This window comes from Rattus norvegicus, chromosome X (assembly GCF_036323735.1).
Source record: "Rattus norvegicus strain BN/NHsdMcwi chromosome X, GRCr8, whole genome shotgun sequence".
Lineage (NCBI taxonomy): Eukaryota > Metazoa > Chordata > Mammalia > Rodentia > Muridae > Rattus > Rattus norvegicus.
This window is the reverse complement of record NC_086039.1, coordinates 56,586,406-56,611,678: the sequence shown is the minus strand read 5'-3', so window position 1 is coordinate 56,611,678 and position 25,273 is coordinate 56,586,406. Positions and strand designations below refer to the sequence as shown.

At 37.7% G+C, this 25,273-nt stretch overlaps 1 protein-coding gene across 2 annotated transcripts in view; it reads left to right on the top strand.

Moving 5' to 3' along the window:
• Il1rapl1 (interleukin 1 receptor accessory protein-like 1) overlaps positions 1–25,273 on the top strand; it is a 1,504,708-nt gene that overhangs the window by 215,808 nt on the left and 1,263,627 nt on the right. The window contains exon 2 of one of the 2 annotated variants that reach the window (XM_017602087.3): positions 23,327–23,427. In XM_017602087.3, the coding sequence (XP_017457576.1) occupies positions 23,346–23,427 (82 nt within the window). In that variant the 5' untranslated portion in view covers positions 23,327–23,345. 2 annotated transcript variants of the gene reach the window in all.

Genomic DNA, 25,273 nt, shown 5'->3' with positions numbered 1-25,273 from the left:
GGTTATTGCTTCCCGTTATATTCACATTTGGATGTGAGGTTATGTTTGTGTGCTTTCATTCTCTTTGTTTTGTTGCCAAGACGATTAGTTTCTTGCTTCTTCTAGGGTATAGCTTGCCTCCTTATGTTGGGCTTTACCATTTATTATCCTTTGTAGTGCTGGATTTGTAGAAAGATATTGTGTAAATTTGGTTTTGTCATGGAATATCTTGGTTTCTCCATCTATGTTAATTGAGAGTTTTGCAGGATACAGTAACCTGGGCTGGCATTTGTGTTCTCTTAGGGTCTGTATGACATCAGTCCAGGATCTTCTGGCCTTCATAGTTTCTGGCGAGAAGTCTGGTGTGATTCTGATAGGTCTGCCTTTATATGTTACTTGACCTTTTTCCCTTACTGCTTTTAATATTCTTTCTTTATTTTGTGCATTTGGTGTTTTGACTATTATGTGACGGGAGGTGTTTCTTTTCTGGTCCAATCTATTTGGAGTTCTGTAGGCTTCTTGTATGCCTATGGGTATCTCTTTTTTTAGGTTAGGGAAGTTTTCTTCTATGATTTTGTTGAAGATATTTACTGGTCCTTTGAGCTGGGAGTCTTCACTCTCTTCTATACCTATTATCCTTAGGTTTGATCTTCTCATTGAGTCCTGGATTTCCTGTATGTTTTGGACCAGTAGCTTTTTCCGCTTTACATTATCTTTGACAGTTGAGTCAATGATTTCCATGGAATCTTCTGCTCCTGAGATTCTCTCTTCCATCTCTTGAATTCTGTTGGTGAGGTTTGTATCTACAGCTCCTTGTCTCTTCTTTTGGTTTTCTATATCCAGGGTTGTTTCCATGTGTTCTTTCTTGATTGCTTCTATTTCCATTTTTAATTCCTTCAACTGTTTGTGTTTTCTTGGAATTCTTTCAGGGATTTTTGCGATTCCTCTCTGGAGGCTTCTACTTGTTTATTAATGTTTTCCTGTGTTTCCCTAAGTGTGTTCATGTCTTTCTTGAAGTCCTCCAGCATCATGATCAGATATGATTTTGAAACTAGATCTTGCTTTTCTGGTGTGTTTGGATATTCCATGTTTGTTTTGGTGGGAGAATTGGGCTCCGATGATGGCATGTAGTCTTGGTTTCTGTTGCTTGGGTTCCTGCGCTTGCCTCTCGCCATCAGATTATCTCTAGTGTTACTTTCTTCTGCTATTTCTGACAGTGGCTAGACTGTCCTATAAGCCTGTGTGTCAGGAGTGCTGTAGACCTGTTTTCCTCTCTTTCAGTCAGTTATGGGGACAGAGTGTTCTGCTTTCGGGCGTGTAGTTTTTCCTCTCTACGGGTCTTCAGCTGTTCCTGTAGGCCTGTGTCTTGAGTTCACCAGGCAGCTTTCTTGCAGCAGACAAGTTGGTCTTACCTGTGGTCCCGAGGCTCAAGTTTGCTCGCGGGGTGCTGCCCAAGGGCTCTCTGTGGCGGCAGCAACCAGGAAGACCTGTGCCGCCCCTTCCGGGAGCTTCAGTGCACCAGGGTTCCAGATGGCCTTTGGCTTTTTCCTCTGGAGTCCGAGATGTGTGTGCAGAGAGCAGTCTCTTCTGGTTTCCCAGGCTTGTCTGCCTCTCTGAAGATTTAGCTCTCCCTCCCACGGGATTTGGGTGCAGAGAACTGTTTATCCGGTCTGTTTCCTTCAGGTTCTGTGGGTTTCTCAGGCAGGGGTCCTGCCACTCCTGGGCCCTCCCCCATGGGAGCCCAGAGGCCTTATACAGTTTCCTCTTGGGCCAGGGATGTGGGCAGGGGTGGGCAGTGTTGGTGGTCTCTTCCGCTCTGCAGCCTCAGGAGTGCCCACCTGATCAGGTGGTGAGGTGTCTTTCCCACAGGGTCTGGGAGCAGAGAGCTGCTGCGGGCCCGGGATCTGCGGGCGTGGGACCTCCGGCAAACACAGGACCTGCCTGGTCCTAGATGAACTCTGCCTCTGTGTGTCCCGATCTCACCAGGCAGCTCTCTTGCAGCAGACAAGTTGGTCTTACCTGTGGTCCTGAGGCTCAAGTTTGCTCGCGAGGTGCTGCTCACGGGCTCTCTGCGGCAGCAGCAACCAGGAAGCCCTTTTCTTTCATAAGAGAATTCTATTGACACATTGACACATAGGACAAATGCACAAATTACATTTTGTGGCAGCTTCCGTTCTTATATTCTCACCCAGTAATTCCAGGTTTCTTTTTCCAAATGTCACCAGTTTTGCTGTGTTTTATGATCTTAGGACGGAATTTCTATTTAACAAATCTTATTATTCTGTGGACTGATTAGAGTGGTGATCTTGGGACACAAGACATGGCACAGATCTTTTGGCATAATTGCAGGGTATGTTTGCTTGTGACAACTCTATGTCAACTGTGATTTGAGGGTATAGGCAACAGATGTATCTATGCATCCCATAATGGGAAAAGCTGTTCTTAAACTCAAAGAATTATCAACAAACTGTTAATATCACTATAGATGAAAAATCCTCTATGGAGACCTTTATTATCATCACTAAATGAGGACTTTATTTTGAATAGTACATAATAGTACATAAATAGGTGCCTTTGGTACCACTAGGAATATTGTTTTCTTTAAAAGCTCACAACATAATCCTAATGTGGATTGAAAACTAAGGAACATTGCTTTTATACTCCAGCCTAATATTCTGAGAGCAAAAATTTTTTGGATGTAGATAGAAAAGAAACAAGTGTTTTTCCCCCATTCAATAATAATCATACAGCTTGAACAGGCATCCCGTTGTCACCTTATCTGTCAGGTTTGCAGTGTTTTGTCAATGTTTTGAAATTCTAAAGATGATAAGGGTCATCAGGTTTATTCAACTATCTGTTATACAAATTGGCAGGAATAATTCACAAAGTAGGGAAAATTCAACCAGCTATAGTGTGTTTGCTGCCCACAGGAGTGATGTTGGAATTCATTGGCTTTTCTTCCCTGGTTTTGTCATAAGTCACATCCAATCTGCTGATTTCAAAGCCCAACAAGTTTTTTGGACATGAGTGTTTGCATTAGACTTACAATGGAGGCCATGCTGAATACCAAATGCAAGAGAAAGATGAATTAGAAAAGTGTCAGATAAAAATTGAATGCTGGCGAGTCCCCTGCATCTGAGACACCACCAGAACCTGAAGGGACTGACCGGATAAACAGTTCTCTGCACCCAAATCCCGTGGGAGGGAGAGCTAAACCTTCAGAGAGGCAGACACGCCTGGGAAACCAGAAGAGACTGCACTCTGCACACATTACTGATTCCAGAGGAAAACACCAAACACCATCTGGAACCCTGGTGCACAGAAGCTCCCAGAAAGGGCGGTGCAGATATTCCTGGCTGCTACCTCCATGGAGAGCTCGTGGTAGCACCCCATGAGCAAACTTGAGCCTCGAGACCACAGGTAAGACAAACCTTCCTGCTCCAAGCGACCTGACTGGTGAACTCAAGACACAGGCCCACAGGAACATCTGAAGACCTGTAGATAGGAAAAACTACAGGCCCGAAAGCAGAACACACTGTTCCCATAACTGGCTGAAAGAAAATAGGAAAACAGATCTACAGCACCCCTGACACACAGGCTTATAGGACAGTCTAGCCACTGTCAGAAATAGAAGAACAAAGTAACACTAGAGATAATATGATGGCGAGAGGCAAACACAGGTATCCAAGCAGCAGAAACCAAGACTACATGGCATCATCGGAGCCCAATTCTCCCATCAAAACAAACACGGAATATCCAAACACACCAGAAAAGCAAGATCTAGTTTCAAAATCATATTTGATCATGATGCTGGAGGACTTCAAGAAAGATGTGAAGAACTCCCTTTGAGAAACACAGGAAAACATTAATAAACAAGTAGAAGCCTACAGAGAGGAATCACAAAAATCCCTGAAAGAATTCCAGGAAAACATAAATAAACAAGTAGAAGCCCATAGAGAGGAGTCACAAAAATCCCTGAAAGAATTCCAGAAAAACACAATCAAACAATTGAAGGAATTAAAAATGGAAATAGAAGCAATCAAGAAAGAACACATGGAAACAACCCTGGATATAGAAAACCAAAGGAAGAGACAAGGAGCCGTAGATACAGGCATCAACAACAGAATACAAGAGATAGAAGAGAGAATCTCAGGAGAGGAAGATTCCATAGAAATCATCGACTCAACAGTCAAAGATAATGTAAAGTGGAAAAAAGGTACTGGTCCAAAACATACAGGAAATCCAGGACTCAATGAGAAGATCAAACCTAAGGATAATAGGCATAGAAGAGAGTGAAGACTCCCAGCTCAAAGGACCAGTAAATATCTTCAACAAAATCATAGAAGAAAACTTCCCTAACCTAAAGAAAGAGATGTCCATAATCATACAAGAAGCCTACAAAACTCGATATAGATTGGACCAGAAAAGAAACTCCTCCCGTCACATAATACTCAAAACACCAAACGCACAAAATAAAGAAAGAATATTAAAAGCAGTAAGGGAAAAAGGTCAAGTAACATATAAAGGCAGACCTATCAGAATCACACCAGACTTTTCGCCAGAGACTATGAACGGCAGAAGATCATGGACAGATGTCATACAGACCCTAAGTGAACACAAATGCCAGCCCAGGTTACTGTATCCTGCAAAACACTCAATTAACATAGATGGAGAAACCAAGATATTCCATGACAAAACCAAATTTACACAAAATCTTTCTACAAATCCAGCACTACAAAGGATAATAAATGGTAAAGCCCACAATAAGGAGGCAAGCTATACCCTAGAAGAAGCAAGAAACTAATCGTCTTGGCTACAAAACAAAGAGAAGAAAAGCACACAAACATAACCTCATATCCAAATATGAATATAACAGGAAACAATAATCACTATTCCTTAATATCTCTCAACATCAATGGCCTCAACTCCCGAATAAAAAGACATAGATTAACAAACTGGATATGCAACGAGGACCCTGCATTCTGCTGCCTACAGGAAACACACCTCAGAGACAAAGACAGACACTACCTCAGAGTGAAAGGCTGGAAAACAACTTTCCAAGCAAATGGTCGGAAGAAGCAAGCTGGAGTAGCCATTCTAATATCAAATAAAATCAATGTTCAACTAAAAGTCATCAAAAAAGATAAGGAAAGACACTTCATATTCATCAAAGGAAAAATCCACCAAGATGAACTCTCAATCCTAAATATCTATGACCCAAATACAAGGGCACCTACATACATAAAAGAAACCTTACTAAAGCTCAAAACACACATTGCACCTCACACAAAAATAGTAGGAGATTTCAACACCCCACTCTCTTCAATGGACAGATCATGGAAACAGAAATTAAACAGAGACGTATACAGACTAAGAGAAGTCATGAGCCAAATGGACTTAACAGATATTTATAGAACATCCTATCCTAAAGCAAAAGGATATACCTTCTTCTCAGCTCCTCATGGTACTTTCTCCAAAATTCACCATATAATTGGTCAAAAAACGGGCCTCAACAGTTACAGAAAGATAGAAATAATCCCATGCGTGCTATCGGACCACCACGGCCTAAAACTGGTCTTCAGTAACAATCAAGGAAGAATGTCCACATATACTTGGAAATTGAACAATGCTCTACTCAATGATAGCCTGGTCAAGGAAGAAATAAAGAAAGAAATTAAAGACTTTTTAGAATTTAATGAAAATGAAGGTACAACATACCCAAACTTATGGGACACAATGAAAGCTGTGCTAAGAGGAAAACTCATAGCGCTGAGTGCCTGCAGAAAGAAACAGGAAAGAGCATATGTCAGCAGCTTGACAGCACACCTAAAAGATCTAGAGCAAAAAGAAGCAAATACACCCAGGAGGAGTAGAAGGCAGGAAATAATCAAACTCAGAGCTGAAATCAACCAAGTAGAAACAAAAAGGACCATAGAAAGAATCAACAGAACCAAAAGTTGGTTCTTTGAGAAAATCAACAAGATAGATAAACCCTTAGCCAGACTAACGAGAGGACACAGAGAGTGCGTCCAAATTAACAAAATCAGAAATGAAAAGGGAGACATAACAACAGATTCAGAGGAAATTCAAAAAATCATCAGATCTTACTACAAAAACCTATATTCAACAAAACTTGAAAATCTTCAGGAAATGGACAATTTCCTAGACAGATACCAGGTACCGAAGTTAAACCAGGAACAGATAAACCAGTTAAACAACCCCATAACTCCTAACAAATAGAAGCAGTCATTAAAGGTCTCCCAACCAAAAAGAGCCCAGGTCCAGACGGGTTTAGGGAAGAATTCTATCAGACCTTCATAGAAGACCTCATACCAATATTATCCAAACTATTCCACAAAATTGAAACAGCTGGGGCACTACCGAATTCCTTCTATGAAGCCACAATTACTCTTATACCTAAACCACACAAAGACACAACAAAGAAAGAGAAGTTCAGACCAATTTCCCTTATGAATATCGACGCAAAAATACTCAATAAAATTCTGGCAAACCGAATCCAAGAGCACATCAAAACAATCATCCACCATGATCAAGTAGGCTTCATCCCAGACATGCAGAGATGGTTTAATATACGGAAAACCATCAACGTGATACATTATATAAACAAACTAAAGAACAAAAGCACATGATCATTTCATTAGACGCTGAGAAAGCATTTGACAAAATTCAACACCCCTTCATGATAAAAGTCCTGGAAAGAATAGGAATTCAAGGCCCATACCTAAACATAGTAAAAGCCATATACAGCAAACCAGTTGTTAACATTAAACTAAATGGAGAGAAACTTGAAGCAATCCCACTAAAATCAGGGACTAGACAAGGCTGCCCACTCTCTCCCTACTTATTCAATATAGTTCTTGAAGTTCTAGCCAAAGCAATCAGACAACAAAAGGAGGTCAAGGAGATACAGATCAGAAAAAAAGAAGTCAAAATATCACCTTTTGAAGATGATAGGATAGTATATTTTAGCGATCCCAAAAGTTCCACCAGAGAACTACTAAAGCTGATAAACAACTTCAGCAAAGTGGCTGAGTATAAAATTAACTCAAATAAATCAGTAGCCTTCCTCTACACAAAAGAGAAACAAGCCGAGAAAGATATTAGGGAAACGACACCCTTCATAATAGACCCAAATAATATAAAGTACCTCGGTGTGACTTTAACCAAGCAAGTAAAAGATCTGTACAATAAGAACTTCAAGACACTGAAGAAAGAAATTGAAGAAGACCTCAGAAGATGGAAAGATCTCCCATGCTCATGGATTGGCAGGATTCATATAGTAAAAATGGCCATTTTACCAAAAGCGATCTACAGATTCAATGCAATCCCCATCAAAATACCAATCCATTTCTTCAAAGAGTTAGACAGAACAATTTGCAAATTCATCTGGAATAACAAAAAAAACGAAGATAGCTAAAACTATCCTCAACAATAAAAGGACTTCAGGGGGAATTACTATCCCAGAACTTAAGCAGTATTACAGAGCAATAGTGATAAAAACTGCATGGTATTGATACAGAGACATACGCATAGACCAATGGAACAGAATTGAAGACCCAGAAATGAACCCACACACCTATGGGCACTTGATTTTTGACAAAGGAGCCAAAACCATCAAATGGAAAAAAGATAGCATTTTCAGCAAATTGTGCTGGTTCAACTGGAGGTCAACATGTAGAAGAATGCAGATCGATCCATGCTTATCACCCTGTACAAAGCTTAAGTCCAAGTGGATCAAGGACCTCCACATCAAACCACATACACTCAAACTAATAGAAGAAAAACTAGGGCAGCATCTGAAACACATGGGCACTGGAAAAAATTTCCTGAACAAAACACCAGTGGCTTATGCTCTAAGATCAAGAATCGACAAATGGTATCTCATAAAACTGCAAAGCTTCTGTAAGGCAAAGGACACTGTGGTTAGGACAAAACGGCAACCAACAGATTGGGAAAAGATCTTTTCCAATCCTACAACAGATAGAGGCCTTATATCCAAAATATACAAAGAACTCAAGAAGTTAGACCACAGGGAGACAAATAACCCTATTAAAAAATGGGGTTCAGAGCTAAACAAACAATTCACAGCTGAGGAATGCCGAATGGCTGAGAAACACCTAAAGAAATGTTCAACATCTTTAGTCATAAGGGAAATGCAAATCAAAACAACCCTGAGATTTCACCTCACACCAGTGAGAATGGCTAAGATCAAAAACTCAGGTGACAGCAAATGCTGGCGAGGATGTGGAGAAAGAGGAACACTCCTCCATTGTTGGTGGGAGTGCAGACTGGTAGGACTATTCTGGAAATCAGTCTGGAGGTTCCTCAGAAAAGTGGACATTGAACTGCCTGAGGATCCAGCTATATCTCTCTTGGGCATATACCCAAAAGATGCCCCAACATATAAAAAAGACACGTGCTCCACTATGTTCATAGCAGCCTTATTTATAATATCGAGAACCTGGAAAGAACCCAGATGCCCTTCAACAGAGGAATGGATACAGAAAATGTGGTACATCTACACAATGGAATATTGCTCATCTATCAAAAACAATGACTTTATGAAATTAGGAGGCAAATGTTGGAACTGGAAAATATCATCCTGAGTGAGGTAACCCAATCACAGAAAAACACACATGGTATGCACTAATTGATAAGTGGCTATTAGCCCTAATGCTTGAATTACCCTAGATGCTTAGAACAAATGAAACTCAAGATGGATGATCAAAATGTGAATGCTTCACTCCTTCTTTAAAAGGGGAACAAGAATACCCTTGGCAGGGAATAGAGAGGCAAAGATTAAAACAGACACAGAAGGAACACCCATTCAGAGCCTGCCCCACATGTGGCTCATACATATACAGCCATCCAATTTGACAAGATGGATGAAGCAAAGAAGTGCAGGCCGACAGGAGCCGGATGTAGATCTCTCCTGAGAGACACAGCCAGAATACAGCAAATCCAGAGGCGATTGCCAGCAGCAAACCACTGAACTTAGAATAGGACCCCCGTTGAAGGACTCAGAGAAAGAACTAGAAGAGCTTGAAGGGGCTTGAGACCCCTTATGAACAACAATGCCAAGCAACCAGAGCTTCCAGGGACTAAGCCACTACCTAAAGACTATACATGGACTGACCCTGGACTCTGACCTCATAGGTAGCAATGAATATCCTAGTAAGATCTCCAGTGTAAGGGGAAGCTCTGGGTTCTGCTAAGACTGAACCCCCAGTGAACGTGATTGTTGGGGGGAGGGTGGCAATGGGGGGAGGATGGGGAGGGGAACACCCATAAAGAAGGGGAGGGGGAGGGATTAGGGGGATGTATGCCTAGAAACCGGGAAAGGGAATAACACTCGAAATGTAAATAAGAAATACTCAAGTTAATAAAAAAAATTGAATGCTGTTTTTCTTTACATTCCCTATTTTTGTGAACAGTGCACTTATCATCTTAGCTGGTCAATTTCATCCGTTTACCATGTTTTCTTCTGTCAAATAAGTATTAGTTGTATTGAATTTCTTCGAAATTTTTGGCCATGTTTGAAATATTTCAATCTCTCCAATAGTTCCCAGCAACTTGAACTTTGAATTATTGGACATAGTTACGTTGGATATAACTATAGCTATCAATTAGCCCTGTAAGTGTTTTGTGGCTTATTACAATACAGATAATGTAGAATCAATCAGTGCACATATATTTAACGAAGAATGCATATGAGTATATTTGCTTTTCCCAAGAGTCCTTTGGCTGAGAACATCTTTACCTGACTATTTTGCAGAGGAAGTGAAGTATGGCAGTGATTATTATCACTACTTTGTTTTCTATGTTAGTTAATCTGGCTACCTCCCAGCCCTATCCCATAATGCTTGCTTATATTGATCTGGCTTTTTGGATTTTAGGTGTGTTTCCATGATCTCTCTGTACCCCTTCCTTATAGCTACAAATCCCTCATTTGCTTCACTCATCTCAATTTCCTTCTTTCCTTCCTGTGGTTGGCAGACCTGCTGCCTGCCCCATTCATTATTCTACTCAGCTGTTGAGGGGTAGCATTTATTGACAAGGCAGGGAATAAATGGTAGCAACTTTGTACACAAACTTGAGACAAGAGATTCTTGGCATAAGTATTAAAATATCGTGTCCAGGTTCGAACAAAATATAAAGGCAAAGGAATCAGCATGTGAATAGCACAAGGGCAAAATTTGCACAGTGTACAAAAACATTTTGCCTATACAGTATGATATATCAAGATGATTTCCATTTAAAATGTGTGTTTTGATATGCTCAATTAAAGAGCTTAAAGGACTTGAGACCCCATATGAACAACAATGCCAACCAACCAGAGCTTCCAGGGACTAAGCCACTACCCAAAGACTATACATGGACTGACCCTGGACTCCAACGTCATAGGTAGCAATGAATATCCTAGTAAGATCACCAGTGGAAGGGGAAGTCCTTGGTCCTGCCAAGACTGAACCCCCAGTGAACGTGATTGTTGGGGGGAGGGTGATAATAGGAGGAGAATGGGGAGGGGAACACCCATATCGAAGGGGAGGGGTTAGGGGGATGTTGGCCTGGAACCCGGGAAAGGGAATAACAATCAAAATGTAAATAAGAAATACCGAATAATAAAGATGGAAAAAAGATTGTATAAATTGTTTCTTATTCTTATAAAATTTGAGACAATTTGATACCCAGAAACTTTTTCTCCCATCCAAGTACTAACCAGGCCCGACCCTGTTTAGCTTCCGAGATCAGACGAGATCGGGCGCGTTCAGGGTGGTATGGCCGTAGACAGAAACTTTTTCTAAGAAAAGTTAAAAGTGGGACACACATACACACACACACACACACACACACACACACACACACACACACACACACACAAATCAATGCATGTAATCATGGAAAGTTGGGAAGCAGGGGCTGCAGTTGCATGTCAGCTGGCAGAGTTCTTGCCTACCACACACAAAGTCCTAGGTTCTGTCTCCAGCACCTCATAAAAAAAAAGGCTCCAATGAGCCTGAAAGAAATAAAGGAAATGATGGACAGACAGGGTGTAGGAGGCTCCTTACTTGAGAATGAGAAAGGAATGTGTGGGTTTGTGAAGCAGATGACAGAGAGTAATGAAAAGTCAATGTGAGAATATGATCACAGTTCATTACATACAAGTGTAATACTGTTAAAAATTAAAAATATAGGGGCTAGAAAGATGGTTTAGCATCCATTCTCATCCCGTACATTAAATCCTTTCCTAGATTCACCTAGCTATTGCAGGAATGTACTTTCTTGAAGCTTTAAATGTTTTAAAAAACATTTTAGTTATTTTTCATCTGCCCAAGTATGCATGTGCATGCACAGATTTTGTGGGACCTTATGTTGAGAGTTTGTTGTCCTCCCCTCTAGGGATACCACTAAGGACAGCAGCCTTTCTGGGAAATATCTTTACCAATTGAATTATCTCACCATCCTTTTGTTTTGTAAAATAATTAGTTCTTTGAAAATTTCATAAATATCATTTTATCACATTCAATTGCTTCCCCAACTTCTCTCAGATGCAATTCTTCCAAAATCACTAACCTGTATCACCCTTTCCCCATCCCTCAAATCTAATTTGTGCCACCCATTTATTCTTCGATGTGTGGCCTTCTGCTGAAGCAAGCTTGTCTTACCAGGGACTACAATCTTTTCTTTCTCCAAGGAACTACAATGTTAAAGAAAATTGATGCTCCCTCTCCTAGAAACTATCAATTGCTAAATGCTCCTTACTTAGGTTTAGGGAACATAAGTATTATCATTTTATTTGTACATAAATATTCATGTGTGTTTAATATTTCTCAAAATACTTGGCAATGTTTCTTGTTAGAAACAGCATTTTTGCATGAGTAATTTTAAATGTTATGCCTTTCAGTAACTTGTGATTGGAGAGTCTGGAAGAGTGTCTATTTTTCCTCTCCATAGGAAGTCAAGCTCACAACTTTAACATGCACTGTTTTATGTAAATTGAGTCCTTGGAAAAATACTTTATCTGTGTCATGCACAAATGGATACTTAATTTTCTTATGAGAATGAAAAAGTGGTTACTTTAATCTTGAGTATAGTAATGTCAAAATGTTAAGGATTAAATCAAATATAGTGGATCACTTTTAGCATAGCTAATTATTACACTAGGAGGAAGCACAGGGAGAGGTAGAATTTAAAAAATGTCTACAGTTAAGTGCCACTATTAAACAGTCATTGTAAAGACAATCATTTTGTTTAATCCTTTCCAGACACTAAAGCATATGTTTGTCTCTCAGTATGATGTCAAAATAGGAAAAGGGTGAAAAACTCATTGGCAGTACTTATTCCAGTGCCCTCTAGAAGAGAAAACTTAAACTCACAACTTTGAGATAGAGAGATAGTTTGCTTATCCTAATGTGAAGCTAAAATTAGATTTTAATCCAGTTCTTTCACATTCCTAAATGCCTTTTCTAAATATGGATAAAAACAAACAAATTCAGCTTTTCTCTATTTTATTAGTAAAATAGCATTATATTAATCTCTTTACTTTTCTGCTTGTTAAAAGACTTATTCCAGGGCTCTGACATGGACAACGTTCCAATTGCCTCTTAATTTTACTGACTTCCTCTGCCTTTGTTCATTCTCTACCTTATTTTACATGGATGACTTGATACTCTTCATAGTAAATCACAGACAAACCTCAACTTCTCTACTTTTAGATATACATTCATATTTCTCCTCCTAGTGCACAGACAACTAAAACTTAATTTCATTTAACATTTTCTAATCTTGCCTTAATGACTCAAATAAAATGACTAGGCATTATGACAAGGACACTTTTATCTCTGAAGCTCCTTATGCTTTTTTAGTTCTCAAATTATATGTGTTCTCCTAATGTTGTAATTAATTTTTACTGCCTTGAGTGTGTCATACCCTTCTAGTTTTAACCTCATTCTCCCTTGATTTATTTTTGCCTATATCATAAATATTGGTAGGCTCCTGTATTGAAAGTATAAAATTTTTCCTGTTCTTTCTATTTATTCTTTTCCTACCAGTTTACACACTTAAGACAAGCTATGATTACAATGTAGCTATCTTCCCTTATCCTACAAACTTTGGATAATATGTGCAGTTAAATAAATAAAATATTGATATACTGAGTAAATCTATAGTATGGTGATAATAATAAAAATAATTACATTGGAGAGAATTAGCCTGGTCTAGATTTGTTAACAAGTTACAAAATGTTTGTCACAAGTAATTGTAGTTTCCATGAACAGAATCTTCATGTCCACAGGAAAAAAAAATCTATTTAACCTTGAAAAAATGGATGAGGATATTCATTAGGTTATTTATTTCATCTTAGTGTAATACTGCTATTGTGCAAAAATTTTCCATATTTTCGCCAATATACAGACACATGATATCAAAATATGCCTCATTTGTGTCACCATACTATATTTATTCTCTATTAACTGTCACTCTCTTAAAGGTTGACTCTATTCCTCTTTTGTTCCCCTACATGAAACAAATTTTTCCTTTAACCTCAAGCTATGTTTTAGGAAATAATTCAAATGATTCAGATTATTTTCTAAGACAATATCTTGAAAAATAAGGAAGAGAATACTACATTCTTCCATAGTGTTCAATCTTATTCGCACTTCAGACTGATATTTTAACTCCTCTCATTATAGTCTAAAGCATAATTCATCAGGGAAAATTGACACTTTTATTAGTTAAGTTTATTATCTCAGGAACTAACTACCTTGCAAAAGCAACCTGAAGGACGACAGTGGAATTTTGGCTCATAATTTGATGGTGTGTTAAGAAAGAAATATGACAACAGGAGTGGGGAAATCCTGGCTACATTATACTAGTCAAAAAAGTGGAGAGTAACAAATGTTTCTTCTAGTGTTTTCCCCAATATATTTCGCTTAGGAACTCAGTTCATAGAGTGGTGTCATTCATATTTTCTATTAATTCCATATCTCACTTATTCTAACTTAGAATAGTCTCATAGCCATGGCCAGGGGCTTATTTCTTAGGTTACTACAGATCCTCTCAAGTAGTTAATCATTATTAACTTTCACTACATCCATTTTATAGAAGTTTCTCATGGTTGCTACAACATCTTATTACCAAATTTAGTCTCCCTAAACACCCCAAGTTTGGCTCTTCTTCACATCCTGCACGAAATCTTTATACATTGAAATCATTTTTGTATCGCTTTAAAACACCCAATTTGAAATTAATAGGTTTTTCCCTCTATTCCCTCAGTACATCATACACACCATATGGCAACAGGACCTATCTAATTAAGTAGTTATGAATTTGTGTCCTTTATTGCCTTTTTATTAGACAGCCTTCTACTGTCCTTGGAACAGTATTTTCTATGTAGTTTACGTTCACTATGCGTTTATCAGGTTGTAAAGATAGAAGACTTCCTTGGAAACATACCTTTGTTGTACAATTATTCTTTTCCTATTGTTTGGAATATTGAACTGTGGCAGTGGACTTGCCTTTTCTAACATTCTTTTTTTTTTTATTAACTTGAGTATTTATTTACATTTCGAATGTTATTCCCTTTCCCGGTTTCTGGTACAACATCCCCCTAACCCCTCCTCTCCCCTTCTATATGGGTGTTCCCCTCCCCATCCTCCCCCCATTACAGCCCTCCCCCCAACAATCACGTTCACTGGTGGTTCAGTCTTGGCAGGACCAAGGGCTTCCCCTTCCACTGGTGCTCTTACTAGGATATTCATTGCTACCAATGAGGTTGGAGCCCAGGGTCAGTCCATGTATAGTCTTTAGGTAGTGGCTTAGTCCCTGGAAGCTCTGGTTGATTGGCATTGCTGTTCATATGGGGTCTCAAGCCCCTTCAAGCTCTTCCAGTCCTTTCGCTGATTCCTTCAACGGGGATCCTGTTCTCAGTTCAGTGGTTTGCTGCTGGCATTCGCCTATGTATTTGCTGTATTCTGGCTGTGTCTCTCAGGAGAGATCTACATCCGGTTTCTGTCAGCCTGCATTTCTTTGCTTCATCCATCTTGGCTAGTTGGGTGGCTGTATATGTATGGGCCACATGTGGGGCAGGCTCTGAATTGGTGTTCCTTCTGTCTCTGTTTTAATCTTTGCCTCCCTATTCCCTGCCAAGGGTATTCTTGTTCCCCTTTTAAGGAAGGAGTCAGGCATTCGCATTTCTTTTTTTATTAGATATTTTTATTTACATTTTAAATGTAATCCCTTTTCCCAGTCTCCTGTCCATAACCCCCCTAACCCATCTGTCCATGTGTAGTCTTTCGGTAGTGGTTTAGTCCTTGGGAGCTCTGGTTGGTTGGCATTGTTGGTCTTGTGCTCTTGAAAACCCTTCAGCTCCTTTAATCCTTTCTCTAACTCATCCAATAGGGACCCCATTCTCAGTTCAATGGTTGGCTGTGAGTATCTGTCTCTCTATTTGTCATACTCTTGTAGAGCTTCTCAAGAGATATCTATATCAGGCACCTGTCAGCATGTATATCTTGGCATTAACAATATTGTCTGGGTTTGGTGGCTGTATGTATATGGGCTGGATTCCCAGGTGGGACAGTCTCTGGATGACCTTTCCTTCAGGCTTTGCTCTAAACTTTGTCTCCATATTTCCTCCTATGAATGTTTTTGTTCCCCATTCTAAGAAGGACTGAAGCATCTGAACTTTGTCTTTCTTCTTGAGCTTCATGTGGTCTGTGGATTGTATCTAGAGTAATTCAAGCTTTTGGGCTAATATCCACTTATCAGTGAGTACATACCATGTGTGTTTTTGTGATTGGGTTACCTCACTCAAGAGAACATTTTCTAGTTTCATCTATTTGCCTATAAATTTCATGAAGTCATCATTTTTAACTTGAATAGTAGGATGAATTTATCTCATAATCATGTCTTAATCTTTCAATTACCCATGTACATATGTCTCTTTCTTCCAAGTAATGTCAATTCCTAGGTACATGTTGGAAACTAAAACTTTGTTTGACCCTTACTCAAAATGAATGTGTTATTTAAGACTATTTTATATAGCTGTCTTTCTTATGTTGGGGTCTATCACAGGAGCAGCTTATACATGCAAATACCATAAAGGCTTATACACAGGTGCAGGAAGAGCTAGTGGGTGGTTAGTTTGGATCCAATCTTGTTATTGGTAACTATAAAAACAGTTGACTTCTATCATGATTGATTTCTAAGAGTATAGAACATAACAAACTGTAATTTACTTGGGCCTCAGAAAGTTTCCCAATAACATCAGAAACAACGGATGAAAAAGTTTTTTTTAATAAGATTAAAAACAACATGAAAAGAAAGGATAGACAGGTAACAGTTACCTAGGTCTTAACATTCCATCTAGACCTTGACATTTTACCTAGGCATTATCAAAAATTATATAATGTATACAGAAAATTTGAATGGAAGTGTGTGTAGATGAATAATAGTCTTTCTATGCTATTAGCAACAATCTGCAATAGCAATACCATTTTTCACTCATTAAGTTGTTTCTCATCCATTGTTGATATGTATTAGGACATTGTGATATATGGTTTTCAAACAGGAAGTTTTCAATTGTAGACATTAACCAAAGAGAGGATATGTTATAAAACCCAAGACTGACATGGTGCTCTTATCTATTATGATGTACTCAGTTTGTGTGTGATTGAATCGTGGTATACAGGAATCCAAGAGATGAATGATATGATTAATAGAGAAGAGGTGACTAAGTTTAGATATATTCATCCAGAATCTGAAGCATTTTAAAATTACTCATTTTACTGACTTTTTACTGACTCATTTTGTGTGTCAAGTTGAAACAAGCTCAAGTTATCATGGGAAAGTAGCCTCCCTTGAGGAAATGCCTCAATGATATCCATCTGTAAAGCATTTTCTCAATTAGTGATCAAGGGAAGAGGGCCCATTGTGGCTGGTGCCATCCCTTGGCTGGTAGTCTTTGGTTCTATAAGAAAGCAAGCTGAGAAAACCAGGGGAAAGAAGGCAATAAGTAACATCCCTCCACGGCCTCCGCATCAGCTCCTGCTTCCCAACCTGCTTGAGTTCCAGTCCTGATGTCCTTTGGTGATAAACAGCAATGGGGAAGTATAAGCTGAATAGTGTTGCTGGAAAATTATTTTAAAAAATACTGTCTTTTATTCTGCAGTAAATCCAGCATAAGACAGCTGCTAGATATCTTCATCTCAGTCAGCAAAGCACTCACCCACTTTGCTCTATCGCATCTCACACTGCTGATGTCTACTCTCTGAGCCTGACAACAATCTCTCTACCCATCTAGTTCCCTAGGCCAGCTGCCACCATGCCAGACATACACATCCAAATTCCGTGGCAGCCTAGTGTCTCCAGCCACCACATATTCTCTTGAATTCAATTAAATTGCCACGTGAAAGAACACATAACACAATAACCTCTGATCCAAATGATAATATGTAATTGCCCACCTAGACATACAAAGCCCTGTACACATCCACCCCTTAAGAAAATTCATAACAACCTGTAAATGTGCAGAGAGGAATCTTAACATCTGCCTCCATGTTCTCTTGTCTGCTTCTCTCCTTTCACTCCAGTCTCTTCCTCCTCTCTAATACTTTTTTCCCACCCATCCTTCTTTCTCATCCAATGACAGGTTTCATGCTATCTTATACCTACGTACACCTGAATAATGACATCATCCTACAGAATAGACTCTTTCCTCCCCAGCTTGCTTCTTGGTCATGATGTTTGTGCTGGAATAGAAAACCTGTCCAAGACACTCCTTGTCATGATTAACCTGAATTGTCAATGCAGCATATAAAAGTGTCACCTAGGAAGAAAAATCTTCATTAAGGATTTGAATAGGTCAGATTTTTTTGAGGGCATGTCTGTAAAGGATTGTCTCCACTATGAATTGAAAAGTATCGATAACCTCATGCTCAGACAGACACACCTCGGATGTATTTTATAAAGGTAAGTATGAAACTTGCAGTGGGCCAGAGAGTGAACTAACAAGCATTTCTCCATGGTTCCTCCATCTAGATTCTTACCTTGAGTTCAGACTCATCTTTCCTCAGTGACTGATTGTGATGCGGAAATATAAACCAAACAAACTCCATTGCTTCCTCTCCCCTAAGTTGCTAAGAGTATTTTTATCACATCAAAAGAAATAAAACTAGGGCAGAAAATTTTATCAGGAATGTAGAAGTTGCCTTGATAAACCTGTCCATGAATATTTTTATGCTTTTGGACAGTTTATTATAGAATCGTAGAAGACTTTTTAGCTTTGTGCTGGGAAACCTGTTGACTGCACAGAGGTTAATGAGCTGTTGTTAGATCTTGGAAGGTAATGTAGCCTGTGGAGGCCTGGCTTGTGAGTTTTCTGAAGGGAGTAAGGACTTAATTACAAAGTGAACTAGGGGCTATTTATGTAATACTTTGACTAAGAATTCATGTGAGCTTGACATGCTGGAACTGAAGAATGAGCTCTGATTAATAAGTTACCAGCAACATTGAGGTGAAATTTTCTGTGAATAGGAAAGTGTTTTCTCAGATTAGGCAGACAAAAGCTTTGGTCCGAGGAAGCTAAGTACACATTTTAAGTTGGAAGCTGAGCTTGACAACATCAAAATCACTCACATGTAATTGGTTTTGAAAGCATGAAAATTGCAGGATTAAAGGGGTCATGAAAAGAAGATGAGGCTTGGTACATTATGGCAGTGTCAAAGTCCTTGGAGTTATGCCATTGGTGTAGGTGAAGCCTTTCTCAATAAATATACCAGAATCTTGGAATCTTGGAGATGCAAGTAAAAATGAATCCCTAATGACAAATACTGTGCTACATTGCTCAACTCTTATTTATTTATTTATTTATTTATTTATTTATTTATTTGTTTGTTTGTTTTATTTATTTATTTTATTTGATGTTTAAGTATGCTTGCTTTATGTCCACACTTGTTTTAGAATAAGAACAAATATATAATATTTTAGTTTGATAGGATGCCACTGTTGGGAGACTTTGAACTTTTAAAGTCATTGACTTTTTTAAACACTGGCATTTTAAAAGAGTGTAATAAATTCAGAGTTGGACTATGCTTTATGTTATATTTACATAAGATCTTGGGGCCAACAAATGTATTATTTAATAGTCACATGTTTGTGTGTCACACTGACAACTTTCGGGGTTAACCTTTACTATTAATTTGACATATCCTAACACCATTATACAGAAGCCATAATTGTGGAATTGCCTATATAAAGTTTGTCTGTGGACAGGTATATAGAGGATTTTCTTTAGTATTAACTAATGTAAAAGATACAAGACATTGTGCCCAGCAACATACCATATTTTGTGCAGGGGTTAGTGTGTGTGTATATATATATATATATATATATATATATATATACACAAATACATACATATGTATGGTTAGTTTTTTACTACCTTGTCTTCCCTCAATGACAGATTGTAACTTGGGAACATAATTTAGTTCATCTCTTTCATTTTCTCATTAATTGTAGTGTTTTCATTCATTTATTTATTTATTTATTTATTTATTTATTTATTTATTTCTATCACAGTAATGGGAAGGAAACTAGAAGACTCAAAATATGAGCTTCAGTTTAACAATAAGAAAATTAATAAGAATTTCACTAAGTGTTCATATAGTAATACCATTTTTATGATATACGTGTTTATAGTTAAAATATCTCACAGTAATCCTTGCTGTAAAGCTATAAACTATAACATAGCACAAATCAACAATTCACAAGTTCCAAATATCGTGCTATTCTGAGTGGTTGATGAAATCCCATGGTGTTATGTTCTTCCTCACCTGGAATGTACATACTCCCTCCACACATGGTGTCCATGTCGTATATACCCCTTACCTTTCAGTCATTTTATAGCCATCACAGTTATTAAATAGATTGTGGTGGAATCATAATACATGAAGGCAAGTAATCCTTCTGCAGTAGCCTAATTCGATGCCAAAAGGTGTGTACCATTCAAATAATTTACCCCATCATTTTTCAGTGTATCATCTAATCATCACAGCAGGTGTGAGTACAGGTCAACAAAGTATTGAGATAGGGAAATTATAAAACTTGTTATAGCATATTTTATAATTTTTATTAACCTCCTACTACATCTAATTTATAAGTTGAAATTAAGTGTTGGTATGCATAATAAGGAAACATAGTATTCATAGGTCTTTGCACTATCTGTATTTTTAAGGATCAGATGACAATCTTGAAACATATTGCCTGCTGATAAAGGGAACTATTAGATATACTTTCGTTGCTATTTCTTGGTAACGATCTTAATTTTGCTGACAGCACAGCAAGTCATGAATATCTATGGTTGGGCATATTTAATCTATCTTTCAGTTTAAGTTACAATAAAATTTCTAAAAGACATTTTAAAGATTATTATAGATTGACCACAGCATTAAGACCATGAAATGCATATAAATCTATTTTTCCTATTACCCAGTTTCAAGAGAATCAATTAAGGATCTTGATGTTACAAAACTGATGCTTTCTAAAGATATTTGAATTTCTTAAATAAAATTGCAGGCTAGTTTTGTGTCTTATAGGAATAAAACAGGTAAGGAAATAGTATTTTGAACAAGAGTAAAGGAACATGATAGTTAAGCTAGAAAGGCTTGCAGCTTATAGTTGGATCCTGCAGTTTCTTGGGCAGCACTGATTACACTCCCACTGAGAAAGGATCTGATTTATGCTGCTTACCTGAAGGCTGAAGATACCAACTTTAAATATTTCTATACTTCTAGTTAGTGCAGTGGCCGAGAAATAGGATTTGGAATCTAGGAACGCATGAGTCAATCTTGCAATGCAATGTGGCATTTATTTAGATGTGCCTGATGAATTAGCTCTTTGGATGAGCTTCACTTATATCTTTGTGATAATTCTAGGTTCTTGCTTTTAAAAACGTTATCATCATTTAAATGTGTACTAAAGTTAAAATTGCTTATTCTGCATGCCCTTTTTTTTATAATTTTCTGATTTTGAGACTTAATGATGATGATGAGTCAAGTGAATAGATTTTGAGTTATAAGGTAGAGTATATTTTAATAGATTTTTATCAATGCGAGTGAATTAATCATTTAAAATAGTCATATATATCTGAGGCTGTGGGAGAGCAAAAAAGTGGCTGTCAAACTGCAGTTCAGCTTTCCCATATGTAAAAACTCATAAGGATAGACAGCTGGCAATGAGAAGTCATCAAATTGTCTTGCAAAGAAACTTGTGCTGTCATAGGCCTACAGTATATCTGAACTGTGTTCTGACTTGCTACTTTTCAAATTCAGTCCGGCACTATTCAACTCTATTGTTTTCATCTCATATACAAAAGAAAAGCAGAGTGATGTTTGCCAGGACTTCTTAGGAAAATGAAATAGATGTTGTTTCAAGAGCCCAAACTTTCTCCAGTAAATAAATAAATTCTAGGGATCTGATATACACTAAGGGGACTCTACTTAATAATACTTTGCTATGTAATTGAAATTTGCTGACAGTACATTTTGCAAACTTTTACCCTAAAAGTTTGGCATAAAAGGCAACTATGTCATGGGATAAATGTGTTAATTTACTTTATTGTGGTAACCATTTCATAATGTAAGTGCTTATCAAACTTCATATTGTATATCTTAAATATGTGCAATCTTTCCATTTTCTAACTATAAAATTTAAAAAGAGATATTTTGGAGAAGAAAATGTATATATAGTTCATGTAAAATGAAATATTTTGCTTTTTGGATATCCAAACAGCTTGTTAACATACCTCTTAGTATCCTGAGGACACATTTACATATACTGAAGAGACCTTTACAGTATATGATGACTTATATTTTTGTAACTTTCTTAAACAATGTGCCTATTTTCTTTTTTTTATTAACTTGAGTATTTCTTTTTTTTATTATTTTTTTTATTAACTTGAGTATTTCTTATATACATTTCAAGTGTTATTCCCTTTCCCGGTTTCCGGGCAAACATCCCCCTCCCCCCTCCCCTTCCTTATGGGTGTCCCCCTCCCAACCCTCCCCCCATTGCCGCCCTCCCCCCATAGTCTAGTTCACTGGGGGTTCAGTCTTAGCAGGACCCAGGGCTTCCCCTTCCACTGGTGCTCTTACTAGGATATTCATTGCTACCTATGGGGTCAGAGTCCAGGGTCAGTCCATGTATAGTATTTAGGTAGTAGCTTAGTCCCTGGAAGCTCTGGTTGCTTGACATTGTTGTACTTTTGGGGTCTCGAGCCCCTTCAAGCTCTTCCAGTTCTTTCTCTGATTCCTTCAACGGGGGACCTATTCTCAGTTCAGTGGTTCTTATATACATTTTGAGTGTTATTCCCTTTCCCGTTTTCCGGGCAAACATCCCCCTCCCCCCTCCCCTTTCTTATCGGTGTTCCCCTCCCCATCCTCCCCCCATTGCCGCCCTCCCCCCAACAGTCTAGTTCTCTGGGGGTTCAGTCTTAGCAGGACCCAGGGCTTCCCCTTCCACTAGTGTTCTTACTAGGATATTTATTGCTACCTATGAGGTCAGAGTCCAGGGTCAGTCCATGTTCAATCAATATAGCTAAATGCCTTACACTTTTTCTGAAGCATGTTTTCCAGATTTTTTAAAAAAGAGAGTTGTAAAATCTCAGATCTTGAGAGACATACAATTGATAAACTTTTGTTTCATAAAATAAACACTTAAAAGACCACATTGTGTTGTAGCAATGGATATTTTAAAATGTTAATTTTAGTAATGTGTATTAAGTGGTTCTCAAAATGAAGAGATAGTTTTCCTTATATAAACACAAGTAAGGTTTCTAAACTTAGAGAAACTCTAAACTTCAGTTGAACTTAAGTTTGGAAATCATTCTGAGAAGCTTATGGAAACATCATAAGCATTACTGATTTAGATTTACCCTAAAATGGATATTTTATTGAAAATGTAATACAGATTCTGTTTGTGATATTCTTTCCTTATTAATAATTCATAAGAAGTTTAACAAGAATGAAGACACAAGTGAGGATGTTTCAATCTAACCTGGAAGGAGGAACAAAGAAAGTCATTGCTTTGAAAATCCACAGTAAAATGGGCACAAGAGACAGGTTCATTGGTTCATACTTGCACCCTTTCAGGAAGCTGAAGCTGTGAGGGGGTGGGGTGTCATTGGTGGAATGTCAGCCTGTTCTATAGAGAATTTAAGGTCAGCCAAGGATATATGGCCCAACTCTTGTCTAGAAAGAGATATACACAAAAGTCTAAATGTGTCAATAAATCTTGTAAATTATTGTTTTCATTTTATCTTTCCCTTAAGGAACAGCAAGAACTGGAAGATGAAAGCTCCGATTCCACATTTGATTCTCTTATATGCTACTTTCACTCAGAGTCTGAAGGTTGTGACCAAAAGAGGTTCTGGTAAGAAGTGCCTCTTTTTTTTCCCTTACTTAATGCGGACTGTGACATATACACATGTGTTATTTGTGAGAGCTGAGAAGTATGAGGAATATATGTTACGTAGAAATCATAGGTATATAGAAGAATAATGAAGGGTATTAATATGCAATTACAATTACAATAGTGTGTGTGAAAATGAAAGTGACTTACACTGTTGAGATGAATTAGAAGGATGAATAAGTTCTACACCAAAAGTATCATTCAGATTCTATTAAACAGTGTGATTTTTAATGCTCTCTTGGAGAGTATCATTTTTAATGGAACATTATTGTGTATTATTTCAGCTTATTCTTAATACTATTATTTCCTTAACTATTATATCTATAATGAATTCTTTTAAGGTCTGTTTTGCTGACACACTTAGAAGGATTTACAGTAAAAAATGGTGTCATTTAAGAAAAGGACATGGCATTAACCCTAACATTTTTGCAAGGAAAAGAGTAGAATGGCAATGCAAGGCAGAAATGACTCAATTAGTGTTGAAATTCGGGCAATTCCATGTCATTATATGTGCTTAGTTTCTAGTTGTCTCTTCAAAGTTGGAGTCAGGGAATAATATAATGCTCAAGTGAATACATACTGATATGAATTTCTGTCTAGTAAGCTATTGATATGATTTATCATTGCCATTTTTCCATGCAGCATGAGATTATAGACATTTCAAAGGTACAGTTTTTAGGCATAAAGGAAGAATAGAGGAACTGAGTTTAGCTGCTCCAGCTACAGTGTGCTCCCAGTGTGCTTCGTAAACAAATCAATGATTGAGTCGAATCTCAAAAGGTTACAGAGTTGTGACATCATAATTTGGAATGTTGTAGCATCTGCCTTGTAGTGATAGGATAGTGGAAACTGCCACCAGTAGAGGAAGTGGCCAATAATTCTGCTTTCAAGAATCCCTTCTGCAGATAAAAGTTTGGAGAGAAACTGGGAAGTGATATATGTGTAGGTTTGGTGCAAGTTTGGTTTACTGAGTCTATTAGGTACACAGCAACATTTTGGTGATATTACTTTTAGATGTCATCCAGACGTAGTGTGATTGTAGGAATTGTAGAAAAATAATGGTTGTAGTTTTTCACTTTATTTCATTTACTATTTTGTGGGTATTTTAAAATATAAGCAAACTGTAATATGAGTATTATTGTTGATTAAATCTTCATTTTCTTTGTTATTATATCACATTACAACTGCTTTTTTCAGTTATTTCTGTATATGTCAGATGTATGATTTATTGAAATGCAAATGTGACCTTTCCTCATCATAAAATACTGGTGACAGGTCTATAGTATACAAGTTCTTATTTAGCAGCAAGGATTTCATTGTTTTTAATCAAAGTGGGACTTTCACTTCCTATGTTTGGGAAACAAGGAGCAGATCTAGAAACGTGGGACTACTAGACAGTTCATATCTCTTGCTTTTAGATTTACAAAAAAAAAAACCTTACAATATTACACATGTAAACTTTATTTTAAAAATATAAATCTGAGTTAGGAGAATATTATTTAGATGGTATCGTAAGTTTTATTGGGATTCTCATAATTTGCAGTCTTCAGTTTATGAATGAAGTTGTCGCATACCTACTTCTCCCCTCCTAAATAAAATGTCTTTATATAATTATAAAAAACAACAAATAGGGTAAGTGAAACATTTGCCCTGATATGTTAAATTGTGACTGCTTCTTCCCAATATACATGCTAAGACTCAGATGAATGTGAATTTGATCAGGTGGGATTGGGCAGTAAATGTAAAACTTGAGAGTCAATATTTTTTCATATACTTTTCCCAGCTTTCAGTCATTTTCACTATGTTG